The 20,865-nt window shown below is 41.4% G+C and overlaps 1 protein-coding gene across 1 annotated transcript in view; it reads right to left on the bottom strand.

The window, feature by feature from the left end:
* The window catches only part of aqr (aquarius intron-binding spliceosomal factor), a 50,309-nt gene that overhangs the window by 14,258 nt on the left and 15,186 nt on the right, over window positions 1–20,865 (bottom strand). The window contains exons 18-31 of the mRNA XM_080513172.1: window positions 20,436–20,614; window positions 19,560–19,727; window positions 16,788–16,957; window positions 15,594–15,835; window positions 15,147–15,296; window positions 14,808–14,877; window positions 13,732–13,842; window positions 13,238–13,347; window positions 9,861–9,996; window positions 8,382–8,591; window positions 6,145–6,282; window positions 5,923–5,994; window positions 4,493–4,680; window positions 4,220–4,391 (exon numbers count right to left, since the gene is read on the bottom strand). Coding sequence (XP_080369298.1) covers window positions 4,220–4,391; window positions 4,493–4,680; window positions 5,923–5,994; window positions 6,145–6,282; window positions 8,382–8,591; window positions 9,861–9,996; window positions 13,238–13,347; window positions 13,732–13,842; window positions 14,808–14,877; window positions 15,147–15,296; window positions 15,594–15,835; window positions 16,788–16,957; window positions 19,560–19,727; window positions 20,436–20,614 — 2,116 coding nt within the window. The remainder of the gene's footprint in view (window positions 1–4,219; window positions 4,392–4,492; window positions 4,681–5,922; window positions 5,995–6,144; window positions 6,283–8,381; window positions 8,592–9,860; window positions 9,997–13,237; window positions 13,348–13,731; window positions 13,843–14,807; window positions 14,878–15,146; window positions 15,297–15,593; window positions 15,836–16,787; window positions 16,958–19,559; window positions 19,728–20,435; window positions 20,615–20,865) is intronic.

Below are 20,865 nucleotides of genomic sequence, written 5' to 3'. Positions count from 1 at the left end.
TTATTATAAGGATGAATAGAGTGGAGGTGGGGCCTTGGGGTTAAGCGTATAAAAGTGTAAAAGAGCAGGGGAAATGAAAGCAAAGGCAGGGTGGAGTGGATGGAAATGAGCGTCGGGAATGATCTGTGACAGAATGGTCACAGCGTGGCTGACAGGGAAAGAATGAGAGCTGCCATCTCAGAAATGGAGGTGGCGGGCCTGAAGCTGTTGAGGTTCACACTGGGAGTGAACAGAATGAACAGGTGTATGAATACATTAGAAGGCTACCTTACGTCAGCAGGAAGGTGAAAGAGACAAGATTGTGATGGTTCGGTGTTCATAGGGAAAAGGATGTTGAGCAGAAGAGGAACATCAGTAATTTGGAAGAAGATGATGATGTTATGGCAACCCTTAATAAAAAAAAAAAGACAATTGTGCACAGAGAGTGTTTCCTAGAAGTCATGCAAACGAGATAAGAGTGGTGTTCGCGTGACTGTGTTCACATGATACTTAAAGTGAATCAAACATTTTTGCTACTAAAGGAAACAACTTGACTGCATTACTCAAATAAAAAGAAGCCTCACTTTCAACTGACTGCCTGGTCTTTTCAAAACCTTGTTTTTTTTCTCACTGCGCCATCTTGCTATACACCTTTCAAATCTTCAGCTTCTCTGTCGATAAAAGCTCAAGTAATTCATGTGTGAATAGAGATTTGAGATGGAATAAATTATCTAAGAGAGAGCGCCACAAAGTCTCCAATAGCAAAACTCTGACAGAATGGAAATGAAAGCAAAAGGGATGAATAGTGTATTTTCACCTTGAGGTAGGCACACGGGCTTTTAGAAGTGTGACAAATGTGTGCAATATCAAAAGTTTCTTGATTTGGTGTGTCATGAGTGCAAAATGTTTTCAAATCTTGAGATCAAAGAAACACATACAGTGGTGTGAAAAAGTATTTGTCCCCTCCCTGATTTCTTACTTTATTGCATGTTTTCTACACTTAAATGTTTCAGACCATCCAACAAATTAAAAGATTAGTCAAAGGTAACACAAGTAAACCCAAAATGCAGTTTTTAAATGAAGGGTTTTATTAATAAGGACAAAAAAAAATCCAAAGCTACATGGCCCTGTGTGAAAGAGTGTTTGCCCGCTCGCTCCTGTTAAAACATCACTCAAAAAAGATCCTTAAAAGCTATAGACATCATGCCGAGATCCACAGAAATTCAGGAAAAAATGAGAAAAAAGTAATTGAAATCTATCATTCTGGAAAAGGTTCTAAGGCCATTTCTAAAGTACTCAAGCTGTATCTGCACCTCATTTCCAATTACAAATATGCAGCCCACAGGACTACATCAGAGTTTTTCACCCATTGTGGGTAAATATAAAGGCCAACACTACGTTATTCACCAACTTCACAATCAACACATTCTTCAGCTTTTGCATCCTGGCTTCAAGGCTAAACTCTGCCCTTCAAATGTGACCGAAAAAGGAAAGAAAAAAAACAACCCAACAGTATGCATTATTCATCCAGATTCAATTAAATGTGGACTGCAAGCCTCACATCTTTGATAATAATTTATGCAGCTTCATCAACAGTTCCTGATCCAGCTGCACTGGAGTCAACACATCAAAAACAATGACAGCCTTTGGTCTTTTTTCCCCGTTACCTGCTTTCGAATCACACAAATTCACATATTTAATAATCACACCATGTTTTTTACTGAATAAAAAATGCTTTTGTGACTGTTGGTGTTCACTATGGGCAGCTGTAGTCCAAGAATGTTCACAAAACCACGGTTATGTTTTAACATTACTTGCCTGTCAGTAATAAAATGATGAATGCTCATTCGGTGAAAGGTGATAATGGGAGGATGGAACATTATGTGGTCATCACGTTTCCAATTAAGAAAAAACAAAAACTCAATCTATTTGAAAGGGAAAGACACGTCATTATCTGCTAACCTGCAACATAATATATCAAATAAACTAATGAGGTTGCTTGACTGTCTCCAGTGACAGAAAAAAAAAAAGTATTACAAGCACCATAAACATGTAAATGTATCTCAAACACACACACACACACGTACAGTAAAAATATCCAAGCAACATGTTTGACATTTCCAGCGTTGCCTGCATCATGAGCATGTTTAACATAAATATGATCTAATGCCCCGACACCAGAGAGAAGTTTGTAACCATGACAACAAGGTCAGATCCAACCCAAGTTTGTGTCAATGGCCGGTAGCTACATAAGAACTAGTGGGAATGAAAAGATGGGAGAGCGACAAAAGAGACATAGCCACATCTTGTAGAATAGATACAAGCACAATATGGATGGGAAGAGGTGTAAATCTGGTGTGTGCCTTTATGCGGCTTGAAAAGTCGAGGGTAACAAGCATAGTGGCTTGGAGAGGCAATTTTCAAACCGAAGATGTGGCTTTAGATAAGCATCTTACTCTTCATGAGCCATTTGACAACAGTGAAGTGCTATGAATAAACTCAGAGGATATGTGTCAATATGGAGAGTGCTTTAGTAAATGAGGCAAAGAAGGTGAGAGAGACTATTGTAACATGCATTGCCCGGGCACACACTCGCCCGTGTGAGCAGCACACTTTGTGCGCGGCTCCCGTCTAAGTGCAAAGCCGTGACTGTGGCTGTGTTTGCTCAGCTGTGCATGTGCTCTGTGTGCCTCGGATACAATTTCTTCTCTAGTGTCCAATTTACATCCTTTGAAAGTAAATGTGTGCGAGTGTGTGTGTGTGTGTCTCAGGCACAGTGAGCGATACTGGCAATTCCCTTGAGGCAAATGGAGGCGCGGTTCATGTGACCTGGTGTCACGAGAAGTGCACATGGTTTGGATTTAAAAACAATAAGAAGCTTCAGGGACGTGAAATGTAGGCGTAGCATTCATGAAGCAGTGTGATGATATCTTTAGTAAAGATGAAGACATGACTATTTGATACTCTAATCATTATGCATTTTTACATCAAACCAAGCTTCAAAGAAATAGCAAAGCATATAAACTGTAAAATTTGTGTTTTCATATCTTGGGACACTGAAACATTCCACATTTTGATGTCTAATGTTCCTCATTTTCAAGTGTTCCTCTGTATCCTTTAAAATCCTTCAATCGTCTGTTAATTTCTTAGTTTACAGGATAGCGTTGCTGTTATATTTGACACCAGCATTCAGTCTGCTGTGCTGGTGCGGTGCCAAAACAAACACCCCGTATCAGCCCTGTCCTCCACCCACACACAGTCTTGGTGTCTCAGCAATGTCAGGATGAAACACAATCTTGCCCCTGTTGTGAAGGACAAACCCACTGGTCTGTGCTGGGCGGCCAGTGTTAGCTGCAGACTAAGCAGACGGACCGGTAGCTAAACTATTACAATTTAAAAATGAACAAACTGCTGTATTACAACCAATTGAGAGGAGATGGAAGCCAGGGAGGAATATATGGCTCTCAGATTGAACTGAGGGTGCATTAGTGTTGATCTGTGTAAAGGTGTATAAACTGTTTGGAAAATGCAACACACTGTCACATATGAGCTGAATGTTCTTGTGGTGCAGGTATTAACTGAAGTGTTCATGTTATGTAGTGGGGGCTCACAGTTATGCAAATTTTAACTCTTTATAACCCAACTGACTGCATTTGTTTGGATGGTGAGGCTGTAGCATTGTCAAAAATGATAAGTCGGCGATTGTTTTGCCCCTTTTTCCAAGATGAGCTCAACTTTCAGTATCTGGTATTCATTTATTTTGACTGTGTTTCTGACACAAATGAAAAGCTTGTTTTACAAATATGTGACACATTGATGAGTCCAGTCTGTGATTAGATCATTTTACAGTGGGTCACTATAATGTAGAGTATATGTGTAGGTCTATGTTATATCTATCTTTTGAATTGTCCAAATATAACAAACAAACTAGAAGGGGAATGAAAAACATCTGTGAATCTGTGTGAGGTGCATGATCTTTACATTTTCCATTCGCCGATAACTTTTTGATAACACCTGCCATACACACTCAAATGCTTGAAATGTTGAAAACACTGTGGTTTGCCTACCCGGTTGCGAGTTCGTACTGTGCCTGCAGAGAACTGTACGATGTGAACTCGCACCGATATAGCTGTATGAAAAAGCAATCAAAATGCAACTACAGTTTGTCGCTCAAAGCGGAGCGGTTGAAAAGATGAGCATGACGTGTTTATACTAATGACATCACTTGTGTGATACTGACCTGGTAAAAGTAAGGATTGGGCTCAGATTCTCCAACTCCATTAAAGTCCTCCACGTTAATGAGCTGGAAGTCGAAAGTCAGGCCGGGGTTGGGGACCTGGAACTCGGGAAGTTGCTGGACGTGAGGCAGGTTGCCCAAGTGCTTATAGCGCCAGTTGTACAGATTACACAAGCTGCAGGACAATGAGAGAGAAACATACATAAGTATATATGTATTTGAAAATAAAGTTCATCTACAGTGAATATAGAAATGTGATGTTCTCAGTTGACCCACCTCGCACGGGCACGGCCCTGTGCATCGAGATCTATGGTGGGCACGCCCAGGCGCACGCATCTGGTGAAGAGAGATTGCTCCATGTTGGAGTATTTCTGGAAAGCCATGTTTTTGATGACTGGGGGCAACTGGTGGTGGTCTCCAATCATGATCCAACGCTTGAGTCTGCTGTAGCCATCTTCTGGGTTCTGCACAGAACAGAAAGACATTTTTTATTGAAAAAATGTGAGATACTGATCAAACACTTTGCGTAAAAAAGTTAATTTGGATTTATAACTTTGCCTGAAAGAATCAACATTACATTTGTAAAGTCTGACTAAGGTTAGATGTAATCAGAATTCATATTGCGCTATTAATCCAAATACAAAACCTATTTTCATGGAAACAGTAAGTTCACCTAATAATGTGGGTTTAATATTCAGTGGCGGGTTTTATGTAGAATTCTTCAAAACAACAGAATGGGGGGGGGGGCTTCAGAAACAAGACCAACAAAAATGTAGACATGCAGTGTGGACACCTGACTCAGCCAATCAAACGAGCAGTGACATGGTGGTCATGGCGGGGGGATGAGAAAAAAGATGCAGGTGCTTAACGTTGTTAACAAGCTGTTCAAATTCTTTAAATGCTGCATGGTCAAATGACGTTGAGGTCATGAGAGGGATAATGGCTGGAGAGAAACCAGCGACCCTGGAAATCCATGTGAGGAATCAGACTATATGTAACCAGGAAATAACTGAAGTTGGCAAAGTTGTATTGTAAAGCTTGCGTGTGCATACTCATTCATTTGTGCCCAATTACAGTATATAAAAATGTTAACAGGAGTTTGTTTTTATTGTCTTTCTTTCAGGAACAGAAGGGAGGTTTATGATCAGGGTGTTCATAAAATACAGTATCTGTTTAATTGCTTGATTTTTCAATATAGGGGGATTACATTAAAAGCCAGGATGGCGATACTGTTGTACGGTTGTCTATGTTATACCGATAAATCAAAAGTTCAGTTGGAGATTGGCTTGACACAAAACTGATGCTCAAAGCCTTGTAATTCTAAACCTGGTTTCTTCATTGAAATCAGCGATCAGGCTCGATGGCTGAATAAAAAATGGGTAGAGGGGGAGGAAAACAACAGAAGGCTCCGAATGTTTCTCCTCAGGAAAGAGAGATAAAGAGAGGAGCCCAGGCAGGCCTGTTGGATTGGCTGATGTGATTAACAATCTCATCTGTACACAAAAATTAGCACTATCTCAGACAATTAGGCACAACTTAGACGAATTCCATTAAAATGCTTGCAGTCTATCAGTGCACCCTAACAAGGAAAGTCAGGTAGTAGATAAGATTGGTGTATAAACTTGATTAAGTGGTTTATCCCTTACATACCTGGTAATTACTCTTAATTCTAAAGCATATCAAGATTATTGGGTTCAATACGTTACCTGTAACAAAAGCGGGATGAAGGTCTCGATCTCCAGGATCTGTGCAGCTTCTTCCATCAAGATGTTGTCATACTAGGGAAAAGGGAAAAAAAAGAGGAAAGAAAATGTAGCACAAACTATAGTGAAAGGTACAGTAGTACGAGATGTAGTGAAAAAAACAAACAGTAATGAAGTAGTGAAGAAACAGTAGTGAGAGGTTTGTCTCCTGTGAAGGAAGTGTACCTTGAATCCCAGCTCCACCAGGTCGTGCCGTTTGAGGGCAGCGTGTGTGCAGGTCATGGCGATGATTTTGGCTTCCTTCACAAGGAGATACTTGGAGCGGTCTAGTCCACTTCTCAGCAGCTCAAAGGCCCTGAACTCCTTTTGGGCACACCGGAGAGAAGACGAGGGATCAGAGGATGAAAGGCTGCATGCACTGTAGCATCTTATAAGAAGGAGTGACTAATTATGTTGGTCACAATGTATAAAGCCTTCATGTATTTTTTTTTTTTGGGGGGCCTGATGTTGTTAGAAGAAAGTTTAAAGGCAAACTGACAAAAGGATGGACAACTCCGAACTTCAGCAATGTCACAAAAGACAATTAAATGATAGCAACACCAAGCACCCTGCTTTTGTAACGGGATCTATCATTAACATAATCCTACTTCTTTCTACTCTCATTAGAACTGAGCCTCTATCTTTTCCCATGATGCAGTGATTAAGTGACTCGCCAGCCACGGGGCTCCTCTGCGGAGAATACACTGGATGCAGCTTGTTGTTCGATAACAGCGGCTCGAGGAGAACTTTGGCGCCGCTTTATTATAGATTTTATTCAGCTATGGGAAAATTAGGAAGACATACTTTTTAAAAAATACAAATCAGTTCACTTTTGAGAGCTGAAATCGTGGCACTAAAAAATATCACTGCGGGGAAGGCACAGAGGGGGTATGTGGGTAAACAGGCTATTTTCAGGTCGCCACACAAGCTGTGTAGGGCAGGGAAGGAGGGAGTGACGGAGGGAGGAAGAGAGGAGAAGACTCGGACAGCGCAGAGATATAAATATTTGATGTGTTACTATTTTTGCATTAATATTAAACCAATCAAAACATGCAATATTGATGAGGTCTATTTTTAACCCCCATGGCTCCAGAATGGTTGAAGTGTGAAAGGAAGATGGTGAGGACTGGCAGAAAATGAGCAGAGAAAGAGGAGTCGAAAACAAAAATAACTTAAAAAGGGGTAAGGATATAGTGGGAATGGAGAGAAGTGAAAATAATATGTCTATGCAGGAGCCCAGGAGGCATAATACGTCCGTGTCTGTCTCGCAATAAATTGGGAGGATATCCCGATGATACGCTTAATTTAAAACTGCTTTTGCATTTCAAGAGGTAGATATGCTCATTCAGCACAACATTTTTTTTTTGTTACAATGCACCACAGCAATACCTCTTAATGGGCGTACAGATTTCACTGCAGCATGGGTGAGGCTGAGGGAGGAGGGAGAGGTGCGGTGATGCAGTGATACAGAGGCCAGCCAGATAAATCAAGGTCACCACACATGTTGGGATATTACCTCCAGCCAATAACTTCTTTATTGCTTTTCAGAGACCTTCCTGGTGTTCCCATAAATCTGAAATGTTTTTGTTATCCCTATAGAAATATTCGACGGGCTGAGGAAGAACAATAAAGTATCTCAAGGAGTGAGAGAATACAGTGACAGAATAAAAAGTGAACAGTAAAAGGCTTCATAATTATGTGTGGCCAGTCATTTCAGCAGGGATCTGCTAAGTACCATTTGAAATACACTGAAATACACGTTTACAATACATGTACAGTGTGTTTGATGTGATGAGACTGAAGCAAGGAGGCAGGTGATGACTAAAGCTTGTAGGCTGCAAATGCAACCAGGAAGAGTCAGAGCACTCGCTATTAATCTGCAACAATCTGTCTGTGTGGTAGACAGGAAGGCAGCTCGGTGTGCATGAGAGAAGACACAACACCTGCACAAACAGCTGTAGCAGGAAAGAGAGATCAAATACAGCTGGCAGAGCTTCTGCAGGAACAAAAAGAAGTAACAGAGCTAAAATCTCCACCACCGATTTAAGTTTGGGCTTCACAGGGCTCCAGTGGTCAGCGTTTGAGAATATTCTCAGTTGGAGTCTGGGTTGAGCCTGGGGGTGTGTGTGGGGGTTTGCATGTTCCCTCTGTGGTTTGGTCTGTATCCACAGCACAAGCATGCATTTCGCTGGACCGAAAATCTAACATGCCTTTGCCCATCATGACAGACCGATGATTTAGATTTGTTAACTGCATACTTGTCGCTCTTTCTATCTTCATATAAAATGTTCAGGTGCAATGATGCGAGCTCTTGAAATAGAATTACCTCGCCTTATTGCTCTCAAATAACCTCTTTATCTCCCACTGGGTGTTGCTCAGAGGAGTGAGGAAACCTGGCGTAGTCATGCCTGTGACCTTCTTACCTCCAGCTGGGTAAAGATCTTCTTGATGTGACGGTAGCAGCCTTCTGCGATGTCCATGTCCTCATCATAGGACCGACCCTTGAACACAGGCTGCGGGGCATTGGAGAAGTACTTGTGGAAGGGGAAGTGTGCGGCGACAGCCTCCACCTCAACCTCTATGCCTTGTTTGGGCCTGACTTTGCTCGTGTACTCCTCCCAGCGTGAGATCACCTGTGGAGAGAGTCGACATTCATTGAACACCCTCTAAATAAGTCCCAGTGGTGATATTTGGAGTTTTGCTTGTTTTTGTGTCATAACATAAACAAAAACAAGCCTTCTGAATAAAGAAAGGCAGTTTCTCGGCACGTTTTAATTGCTTGAAAGATGTTGCTGTCTACAATTTGCTGCATGAGCACAAACGGAGTCCTGCCCAGGCTGGGCTGAGAGGTGCATCTTGTATTTTTTTTATGGGGAAAAAAAAACACTAGACAGAAATGAACAAATGAGAACAGATAGCTTCACTCTTAGTGAAGTGCCCCCACTGAGTACCTAATAAACCAGCTTCAACCAAACAGCAGGGTAGCCTAGTTCTATAAATACCTCTGTGAAAAACAACTTTAAGGAAAGCATTAATGAGTCTGCTGGAGGACTCAACTTAATTGCATGTTAAGTGTCTGACTGTCTGCATGGGCTATTAGGACCACCACGGAAACCTGAAGCATCTCTACATATGCACAAGGCAAAGAAGTCTGCGGAGGAAGTCACTGTTGTTGGATTTTGAGAGCTAAAATAAAAACAACAACTCAAAGGTGGGTTGCGAATCCAGTTTCTATGAAGGATCGTCAACAAGGAACAACAGCGGGCTGGCAAAACGCCAAGATGGCATCATGCACAGCATAAGACAAAACACTTCTAAATTTAAAGCTTGGTTGGATCTCCATATGTATAATGTACTCCACTGAAAATTATCTGATGTAGGATGTAATATGAACTGCATAGACAACCAATGCAATGCTTGGCTATATTTACTGTTTATAAATGTCTCATGTTGTTGTTGTAAAGTGATACTGAAGTGACAGCGAGATAAACAGGTTCTTACTCGAGCTTCCACTGCGGATGACACCCTGCACTTGTTTATGCTACAAATGTCTATTTTAGAAGCCTTAAAGTGAAGAATGGGAAGGCGAGTTTCTGCAGTAGCAATTCTGCTGCAGTCTGAGGGGACGGTAATAATGAGGTGACAAGAGTAAACAGTGAGGGCTGAGCAGGTTTCTAAATATTTGCAGTCTCGGCGAAAAGAGCAGCGAGTCTTGGGGATTGAAACTTCAATAATGTCTGTATTTGATTGGCATGAAGGGTCTCAGCAACAGGACCGACATTAGAGAAATCCATTGTAATTAATTCAGCAAAATCTCTCCTGGATCCCTCTAACACGCGCTGTCTGTAAATCAACAACAAAATCCAAACACAGGTTTAAAACATGCCAAGTCAGAGTCTCACCTGGTAGAGGTAGAAGTGGCCGGCGGTCTCACAGGTGTAAGAAACGTCCCCGGGAACATCCAGGCTCTCCTGTAACCTCCCCACCTCTCTGAGGAGCTCCAGTCTTCTAGCCAGGACATAGTTCACTCTCCCATACCTGCAAACAGTGCACATAGTGCAGCAGGTCAGAAATGGAAGGGGAAAGAGAAAAAAAACCAAAAAAAACTGAAGGACAAACTTTATCTGAATTATAGTTGCTCATCGCTGACCATGAATAATTAAAACACACGGGTGCATCAAACAATTGCAGCAAAATAGAAAAATATCAAATTCAAAACAATGAAACATCCATATTGTGTAGCTTTATGAGGCAAGAACTGAAATTATGCAAAAAAATGTTGGCTGTTTTTTAATCTCATTCTTATTTTCAGGGTATAAATGATAAAATAAACATTTGAAGAAATGCTCGACATTTTTTTGTTCATACATTACGAGTGTGGAAATACACCATCAAAAATCTTTTCAATAATATCCTAATGTTTTGAGAAGCCCTACAAAACTATATGTGTATATGTATTTAAAACTGCTCACTTCTTCACTTAAACTTTGCATAGCGAGGGTTAGTTGAATCTAGACATGCATAACCAACCCCATGAAATAATTTAATGTAAAATTTGATTCAGAAATATAACAAACAGCGTTGTCTTGAGATCTTTTTTTAATTAATTATGTTGAATTTTAATTGCCTGGTTGTGGCTGCCTGGGGACATAAACAGAGTAAAATATGCATAAAAAAGAAGAAATTATTAGTAATAATGACTCATTTAGTACAGAAGTTACTGAGGACAGTGACTATAAACAACTGCATTTTGTGGAGTCTCTATCACGCGTCTCATTATTATGCAGTTTAAAAGTGATTATTAGATGGCAATGGGACGAAACACAGAAAGACGGGAAGTAGGAGGGGAACAGGATAATGACAGAGGTGAGGACTATTTTTAGAACCTCTCCAAAGTTTCTCAGTCAGCAGATGACTCAAAGACGATGACACCACTGTGCCCGTTTGGCCTGAATAATATTAAATAAAAATGGCAAGCGACCTTGATTGTCTGGATGACACACCTGGAACGGATGCGGCGAGACCAAAAAAGAAAAAAAAATTGTGCGAGTCTGCATTGGCTGAAAAGACTATCATATTAAATACATGTCAATTTTGCGAATATCAGCAGAGGAGTATTTCATCCCCCAAAACTAAAGTGGTATAATGACCCGGAAACAAGAAGTAAATAGTGTCCCCCATGCTGCCACCAAGATCTACTTCCAGAACCTCATTAAAAGTGCACAAAATTCATAACGAAATGCAGGGAAGTATTGTTAATTGATGCTGTAGCTTCCTCTTTGTTAGGTATTCAGAGAAGCACTGCCAACCATCTTTTTTTTCCCTTCTGTACACAGCGTTAATTAAAACTCTCCCGACTCTCTCCTCTCGCTGGTGTCAGTGGGGTGGAAGAAGTGTGGAGTCTGCATGTTGCTATGAGGCAGGCAGGAACATATTAAATGCTGCTAGCTAAAGCTCTTTCTTTTATGTCTGTGTCGCTGCATAATTTAGGAATGGAAGGGATGCGCAGACTGCAGATTTCACATGGCGCTATTCATGCTACAGTCATGGATTCACAATTAGCTCGGGTCACTATGGGTACAGCAGATGAGAGAGGAGTACAAACCCTCCCTTCTTCATTTGGAGTTGATGCTAGAAGCTACAGGGTGCATTCTGCTCATTTACCACAGAGGGATGGGTTGGCTATTAACAATGTAGGTTATATAGAATCTTTAAATAGTAAGAACACGAAAAGAGTGTTCATGTTCAAGACACTTAGCTATTTTTACTTAGTGGGAGCTAAAAACACTCTACTAGAAAAAGAAAGGGGGGGGGGGGCTCATCCCTGATTCATTCTGTACTCGTGGTAAATATAGCAGCAGCCATGGAGAACTGTAAATGTTTTGGGTATCTTGAGATAATCTGTCGTTCTAAAGTCTGTCAGGAGTGCTTAAAATGCACTGACCCCACTTTCTCTATTCACGTCCTCATACGATCCCGTAGTAAGGACTGAGTCACTTTGCTTCAAGGCATTTTACGCGCACGCACGCACGCACGCACACACACACACACACACACACACACACACACACACACACACACACACACACACACACACACACACACACACACACACACACACACACACACACACACACACACACACACACACACACACACACACACACACACACACACACACACACACACACACACACAGTACTACAGAGGCTTCTTTAAAGGAGCGATGGTGGTTTTTTATTAAAGACTTTGTTTATTGTCACGCCATCGCTCTTGAATGAGAAAGACTTATTTACCACAGTATACCTGTTGTCCTGTTATTTTTAAATAATTTATAAATAAAATATTTAAAAGAGAATGAGAAAGACTGCCATGCATTTTATCTGTGTTTATACAATGTGTTTGTTTATATTCAGATAATTCCCTTCATCAATGGTCGCATCCTCATTAAAAGAGCTGAATAAACTGTATCTTAGTAAATTGAGATGAAAATTTGTAGTAGATGTAATTATTCATTTATTTGGTCACTTATTTTTATTAATTCATAAGACTTCATAAGACTGACAAATATTTGGAACTGGGTTAACTTAGATTAATATTTCATATTAAAATCAATTCCCCAAACTTTCAGAATAACTTACTATGATTTCTATATTATTCAAAGCAATGTGCAGTTACGGAATTGGGCTGATTGCAACACTTTTTTCCTTAAAAGTGTGGGGTTATGTTGTTGTCGAGGTCTAATATTAAGCTGGTTTTATGCTATTGTGCCTCAGAAACAGGAGAAAAATGTTATATGCCCATAGTATTAACAGCACCTAATTCAATGCGCTTTTTTATAATTATTTTCACTTCTTCATGTGTTCTGGAATAGTGATGAATGGGTTAATCAAGTATGCATTGCGTCTGAGCGCAGGGCTGCAGGGGCAGATCTTTTACACTGGCGCCAAGTTGTGAGAGTCCAGTGATGCTTGATGAAGACAAAGCAGGACTGCGGCCTGGCCTATGAGAGTATTGAACAGCCCTGTCACACATTTGGCTTGGACTCATTATGCATGTGGCCAACTGCTTTCCCTGTTCCCTGTGTGTGTACGTGTGTGCAGCCGTGGTCAACTGGCCTCGGCACTGCAGAAGCAGTCGGCCTGCTCATTTGCCGAATGCACTTTCACACATTCAAATGTGAATTCATGTCGTCTCACTTTTCACATGTGTTTATTTGTTTGCTTTGGTGCACCTAATCTTGTGTGTCCTGGCTGCACCCGCCGTCTGCTGTCCTCACCTGCTGAAGTCCTTCTCGGTCTCCAGCTCCTCCTCTCCGTGGCCCAGACGCAGGAGGTGGCGTTCGTCAATGTCAAGAGCCATGATCTTTTCAAACAGCTGGTTCAGAGCCTGGTGATCAAGAAACCAGAAAAGCCAGCACAAACTGTCAGACATGGAAACCTTTTTTCCACCCCATATGTTTATTTGAGTTTTTAAGTATATGGAAGGTAAACTTCTTTGGGGAATATAAATGGCCAGGGTATGTAGCAGGAGAATAATTGCAGAGCTGTGCTTCGAGTGGATAAGGGTCCTTCTGGTGTAAAACAACAGCTGATTACTTTATGATTAAATACCAACGGGAGAAGACACACAGGGGAGCTAAGATTTTTCCTTTCTTCATAGTTTGAATATGACTGATTAATGGGCCGTTCAGAGCACAGGCTGTAAACGAGCCTGATGCATGGTTGTGAAGTTCAAAAGCCTGTATGGAAGTGCTGTGTGCGGGTTGTTTACCTGATTCGAATGTGTTACAATGAGGGTCCTCTGCTCAGGAAAGTTGTGATAGAGGTTTGAGATGATCTGAACTGCAACATCAGTCTTTCCTGTACCGGGAGGTCCTACAACCTGGAGAGAGAGAGAGAGCGATGTGGTAAGAAGGGTTTAGAAAAATAAAAAGATTTCCATGAACAAAAAAGCCACAATAACATGACCACAATCCCATGTGTGAATACACAGGCACTGCTTTGTAGAAAACGTAGTTGTTGTGACAGCCAGACCATGGGCATGTCACAACAGGCCAGAATAGAACCCCACTGTTAGCCCTGGTCAGCCAGACCCAATATAATGTGGTGTCACTGGGCCTGTAAGGACAGGACAGCTCGAATAGAAAAAAAAAAAACTTAAAAAAGCAAATGTAAGAGCCTTTCAAGTCTCCCTTTTCTACCGTTATTAGCATTTCATCCCTGTGTACAAGTTACCATGATAAAAAGCCTCATATTTTCTTAACTGGGAAGAGCAGAACATTTAATTCACTGAATAAATATTCATGAAACAGGGTGGTCTTAGTGTGGGTCTCAGGTGAGGAATCGCCGCTAAAATTAGCAGGTACAATTACATCTTCCTGCATAAATCAGAGCATAATAAGCACCTTGGTTTTCCCCAGAAAGCCAGGCAGTGTTGGATGTAGAACGTGTTTGTTATGGTTGCTAATGACTATGACATATGCCAATAGGGAAGGTTAGAAGGGGCGAGGAGAGGTTCAGAGAAAGGTATGCATGCAGAGTTGTTTTACGACGCTTGTTGATAGCTCCTTTGCCATATTTACCTCAGATGGCTGAAGAATAAATAACTCCAGCCAAGCTACAAGAGTCCACTCAGCACATGTCGCATTACTCTTGACATAACAACAGTCAGCTGGAATACCTTTGTTATGAATGTGCATATCAAACTGTTGCCTCTGTGGCTCTTTAAAATTTCATTTCATGCTGTAGCCAAGACAACAGATGGGTTTCCAATGCAACTTCTTAACTATGGAGATATGCTTGTCTGAAAAACACATTTTGTAGAAAAAAATATAGCTGAATTCTCACCATGGTTAGTCCTGGCTGCATCCCGGCTCGAATGGCTTCGATCTGAGTAGGTGTGAACTGAATTGTATTCCTGAAAGAAATTGGAATTCTCCGTTATATTTGAGCAAATTCCATGAAAAAATGAATACGCTTGACAAATTACACAATCTGTGAGGGTTGCTTTGAGGGTTGCTTAAGTGTTCTGACACCATGTGGTTTCAAAATGCAAACCAGTATTCTGGTTAAAACATCTCCGTTTTGTTCAACGAAGGTAACGGCAAGAAAAATGCCAAATCATTTTCAATTTTTTGACCCTTCCTCTTAACTGTGAACAGAAAGCTCCAGGTTTTGACCTCTCACCGTTTAGGTTGGTTGTAGGGATATGGCCCACGATTTGGAGTAACGTAGGGTTCGACTATCAGAGTTCTGTCTTCTTCTTTGTCCTTTGTCTCTTCGTCAGCCTTCCTCTTCTTCCCTTTGTTGGTATTGTTAGTGATGGGGAACTTGATTCTATTGAGGCAGCCAGATGACCGAAAGAAAGGGATAAATACAATATGATGAAGAATCTGGGTTAAAGCCACGGTTATAATAGGAAGTATCAGGCATAAAAACTTGCCAGCACAAGTAGCAATGACTTATGTGGCAACTTTTGTAAAAAAAAAAAAAAAAAAAAAATACATCATCTGAAAAGACATCATGTAATGAATTAATTCATGTGAGGTACACACTGAGACCAGCTTTGTTCATTTAACTGAATGGTTTTTTTTTTTACCAATTGTATCAATATATAACGTGTTTGTCGTTTACCTGAACGGGGGCACTTGCAGTTCAGGCTTCTCCTCGGTCACCTCGATCATATTATCGGGGAAACATGAGCGCAAGTGATCCAGATTCAAAAAGGTGTCATTGAAATCCAGCGTGGATATTTGATTGGGCATTTTGGAATAATGTGCACTTCCGGGGTCACCATAGCCGAGGATGATGTCGTGAAGCCAGTCTGGGACCACACATTCAGTGTTCATCAGGTGTCTGATGGTCTCCAGCACAGCCTAAAACACAAAGATGTGAAACGACAGACGGACGTATATCAAACTCCTGAGATCGAAAACTGAAAGAGGAAACCCAACTGAATGAAGCCACATCGCAAAACAAGACAACCATTCCACAAGAGGGAGTTTAACAGGATAAAAATAACTTTGTGGCGGCCTGATGGGGCAGCAGGTAATTTGTAAGTCTGTCAATTATATTTTAATGAGCCGCAAACTGTCTAATACCCTGTTCATCAAACACTGTTTGAGGAACTGTGTTTACTTTTATGTGTCATACATCAAAGATGCACAACAATGTTTCTTGAACACCCATTAATTCCTGCATTTCTCAAGGTCTGAAAAAAAGGCCCACTTCAAAAACATCTGTCACTGCACAGGCTGTAAAAGACAGAAATGGGTGTTCAGAATTGGAGATAGCACATTTGACAAAGCATTAATGAGATGGTGAGACGTTTTATGCATGGTTTAAGATTCCGAAAATGTTGAACAAAATGAAGTAAAGCATCAAGAATGCCGTCAAAAGCTCAGGTGGTTAATTAAGTCATGACCTTAAGAAAGATTTTTGTAAAATTGCCACAAACCACAAGCAATAAAATCTTATTAACCACAGATGTGCTTTTTTTATTAAAAATCTGAAGGGGCCCCACATGTTCCACTGACTGTGTAACACAGCCAGGATTTCCCACAGAAAACATTGTAACCTTACGACATACTTTATAGCTGTAACAAGGGGATTCTTAAAGGAGACAGAGGGGTGGATTTCACTGGGAAAGCCTTGAGTGGGTGGCAATATCAGAGCTGCCCTGGCCCCAACCTTACAGCTCCAATACCCTGGAGAGTATAATACATGTGATACATCACTCAAGGTGGTGTTGGTGTGACCATAGCTCAAGGTCTGAAGATAAAGCACTCGAACGCCACATACAACGAGGCCTGATCAGTGCATCCGAACCTTGAAGTTGTTCTCCTTGGGCTTGCGTCGCATGATGATGTTGAAAGTCTCATAGGGGTCTTCGGTGCCGCTCTGAATGCTGCTGGTCATGTCCTGCTGATACTGGTTCGGGTCAAGCCAGACACGGAACGTCCTCGCATCTCCTCGCAGCTTGGGCTTCGGCTCAGGTCCTAAAACATGAAACACGCGGTTTTGGTGATCACTAAAACGCCATGATTGTCATTTCTAATGTTAAAGGTCAGTTCAAGTCATTTTAACTTAATTTAAGATTCAGCAGCTGTTGGGCATTCCAAAGCAACTGAATCAAGCCAGCTGGGCTTGATCAAAAGCTTTGCAAAAATGTCTTGGTCTTTATCCAAGAGGCTTCATCAGTTCACGTTGTTACTTTGACCGTCTCAGGCTCACTGATAATGCCATTTGGATAAGTCTTGAAATATCTTCCGAGACATATGACCAAGTCCAATTGACTTGATGCAATTGCTTTGAGATGCCTCCCATCTGGAGAAGCTAAAATATCCAGATACACTGTTTGGCTATGGCAGTTCTGCGGCTCATCCTGAAACTTCATGTGGAGCTGATCCAAGCTGACTATGGGCCAAAGTAGGGTACACTCTGGTCCGGTAGGCCATCATGAGACAGTCACACATGTTCAAAGGACAAAATTAGCCTCAAACACATATTTGTGGACTATTGGAGGAAACTAACATGCAAACACAGATCATGCAATCTGCACTAAAAGGCTGAAAAATGTCAACTCAAACTAGGGATAGTCTTTCTTTGAGGTGGCACTCACTATACCACTGTGTGACATGAGCATTTTCTAAGGTAGAAAATTACAACTTCAACAGGCAATTTCAGCTTTGGGATCCAAAAAAAAGACGAAGAGAAAACCTTAAAGAGCTGACCAAGCCTTGCATGCTGCAGTCCCATGTATCTCTCAGGAGCAGGAATTACATGTTGACTGACAGGCCACAGGCTTTAGGCTTTGTCCCAACGGGAGTCTCTGTGGTGCAGCAAGTGCAGATTTCACAGATTTCTCAATAGACCCCGTGTGGCGCTGCAGGGCACAGCGCAGGAAAGTGAAATCAATCTTGTCGGCTTCTGATGTGTGCGCCCATGCGCACGTGTACCGTTATGTGGGGATCATCAAATCCCCTTACTAAAATGAGAATGGTGATCGCTTAAGAGTGGAAGCTACAACCTCAACACTATGTGGTAACAATGTGGACAGCTGGGCCAAGGTGTGTGAGTCGGTATAACATGCATGAGCCATCCTATTAAGCTGTCAGTTATTTAAAGCAGGGGATAAATAACCTGTAACAGTCATGTAAGTTAAAACGAATATGTATAATTGCAATATCGTATTTTTTCCTGTTTATAAGGTAGTGAGTCATTTATCAGAGTCCATGAATGCACATCTAATTTTTTTTCCCTACATACCTTCACCAAGTGCCCAGTGATTTTTGTGACATCAGCCCAGTAGCCCAAGTAGCACTTATCCCTGTTGGGGATCTGAAAGTTTAACCAAGCCGACATTGGCAGGGCCTGTTGCTTGGCATAATGTCTATTTAAATAACCCTTCCCTCTGCATATTTAATCCGAACAGATGAGAGAGGATGGGGGAAAGGGAGCTTCAGCACATGTACACATGTTCTGACAGAGAGAAAAGGCAAACACTTGAAGGCAAACTCGGGTGAACCAACCACTCGGACATGCTGCTTTGGGCTGTATGGAAGCGCTCCACATGGAAAACTGAGGTCGTTTTATCGTATGAATATATTTGACTTTCCAGGAAAAACTAGATATTTCAGTTGGTTCGGAGGCTATTTTTCATGTCTTGACAGACTAAACAATCCTTTGCATGTGATGACAGCACCTTTGAAAGCCTTTGTTAGACAAATACAGTAACTCACTGATATAATTTCATCCTGTACTGAAATAAATTTTGTAATACCAGAATGCACTGTTAAATGACAGAGAAAATACTTGTAATGACATCATTCTGTTGCTGTATCGAAAACAGCATCATGGATGTCATGCGACTAGTTCATAGAGAAAAATGGCTGAAAGAGGCTCTATGAAGTATCCTGAAGTGTCAATCTGAGTTGAAATCCCATGTTTGTACTTTATGTTTTCCTATGTTTGAATTACATTAATATGAAAATTATCTATATGTAATGTATTTTTGTCTGTTTGGTGTATTGCACATGTGCATTCAAAGTTGTGGCTAAGGCCTCAAAAAAGCCATTTAAAAGGCTACAATGTAAAAGATGGGATTTTAGAAAGAAAGAAATATATATAAAAAAAGATATATTTTTAGCAAATACATTGTAAAATATGAATTGAGAACCAAAGGGAACATCCTTATTCAAGCTCTCCTTTTGAAACCAATGGATACATACAAACCTATACTTAAATCCAATAAATAAAGATAAGTTCAGGGACCATGGTTCTTAGATGTTGTTGTTGACCTTAGGTTAATAGTATTTTAATGGGAACAGTTCAGGTCTCGCATTGAGTGTCGCCATGACAACATCAGTCTGACCCCCGTCCTGAAGATAAATTGCCAGAGATGATGGTGTGCAAGTCAGACGAGACGGTAGCTGCCATGTGCCACTCTGCGTGTGTGTGTGTGTGTGTGTGTGTGTGTGTGTGTGTGTGTGTGTGTGTGTGTGTGTGTGTGTGTGTGTGTGTGTGTGTGTGTGTGTGTGTGTGTGTGTGTGTGTGTGTGTGTGGGTGTGTGTGTGTTGGCGGAGGAACAATCGAACACACCTTCCTCGATAACACGCCCCTTGTCGTCCAGCATTCCCTGCACCTCGCAGCCTCTCACGTACACCAGGCCAGTCTGGTCCACGAAGGGCTGGCGCCGGTCGAATCGTGTGCCGTAGAGCAGGTTGGGCCTCACAGTGATCAGAAAGCAAACGTCGTGCTTCCGCAGGCCTGTGAGAAGGGCGGATTGAAACGGGGGTAAAAAGAATTTGAGCCAGAAATAAAGAGACGGGAGAAACAGAGACGGGAATATGAATGAGAAAGGTTTGATGGGAGAGGGAGTAGCAGTGTGGAGGAGTGGAGAGATGGGAGACAAACCACCCTGTCAGCACTTGCCTGATCTTTAAAACATGAAGCTTCCCGGTGGGGGAAACAGCGAGTGAGAGAAAAGTACGGAAGTCATACTTCGTCAACTCACTCACAAAAGAAAAAAAAAAGAATAACTCACACAAAAGTAGCTGTAAAAAGACTGTCGATTCTTGATAACTTATTTCTTAACGAAATCAAAGGATAATAATTCCTCAGCACACAATTTCTACAATAATTGGCTCAATACACTCTGGCATACAAAGGAAAGAAAGCTGGTTATTCTTATTTAATAGGTGAAAGGAAAACTGGTGGGATTTAATCCATTTTATTGACCTGACTCATGAAGCTTATACGCTGGAGAATAATTGAGAGATGCAATAAAATGAAAATCTGGAAGAGTGGAGGAGTAGGAAAACAATATGCAAGAGCTGATATTGCATAATATATTTTGTCATAAATCTTTCTGCCATTCCTTTTCACGAATTGTATCAAATGTCGAGATTCAGTGCATCGTAAAGAAAAGTGAATCTTAAAATATGGCTTTGGAATAAAACTACTGAATGATTTTACCTTCCCACTCATTTTTGATATGATCTTGGACATTGAGGTTGATGGTGACGTCAGCACGGACGCGAGCTGGCCAGCTGTCTCCGATGTTGGGCTTGGCGACCTCTACGATGGAGAATGCGGTGATGGTCTGAGCCATCCTCGCCCAGCCGCCAAACACCACGCCGCCATACTCCGACTGCCTGTGAAGAAGGACAGATGCGACAAGAAGTTAAGACAAGAGCTGTGGGCAATTGACAGGACTGAAAATCAGTTGGATTCAGGGCAGCACATGGCAGTGCTGCTTATTTATTTACTTCTGGAGGAACAACAGGAAAGTTGCTACATTACTTGACATAATGGGAGCACTTATTATGTTAAGCAATGGGTTTCCAAATGTGGTGTACCAAATGTCATAGTCGTTTAATAAAATATTATCAATGTGCTGTGCCAC

The sequence above is a fragment of the Blennius ocellaris genome, assembly GCF_963422515.1.
Source record: "Blennius ocellaris genome assembly, chromosome: 17".
Lineage (NCBI taxonomy): Eukaryota > Metazoa > Chordata > Actinopteri > Blenniiformes > Blenniidae > Blennius > Blennius ocellaris.
This window is presented reverse-complemented; position numbering and strand designations above follow the sequence as displayed.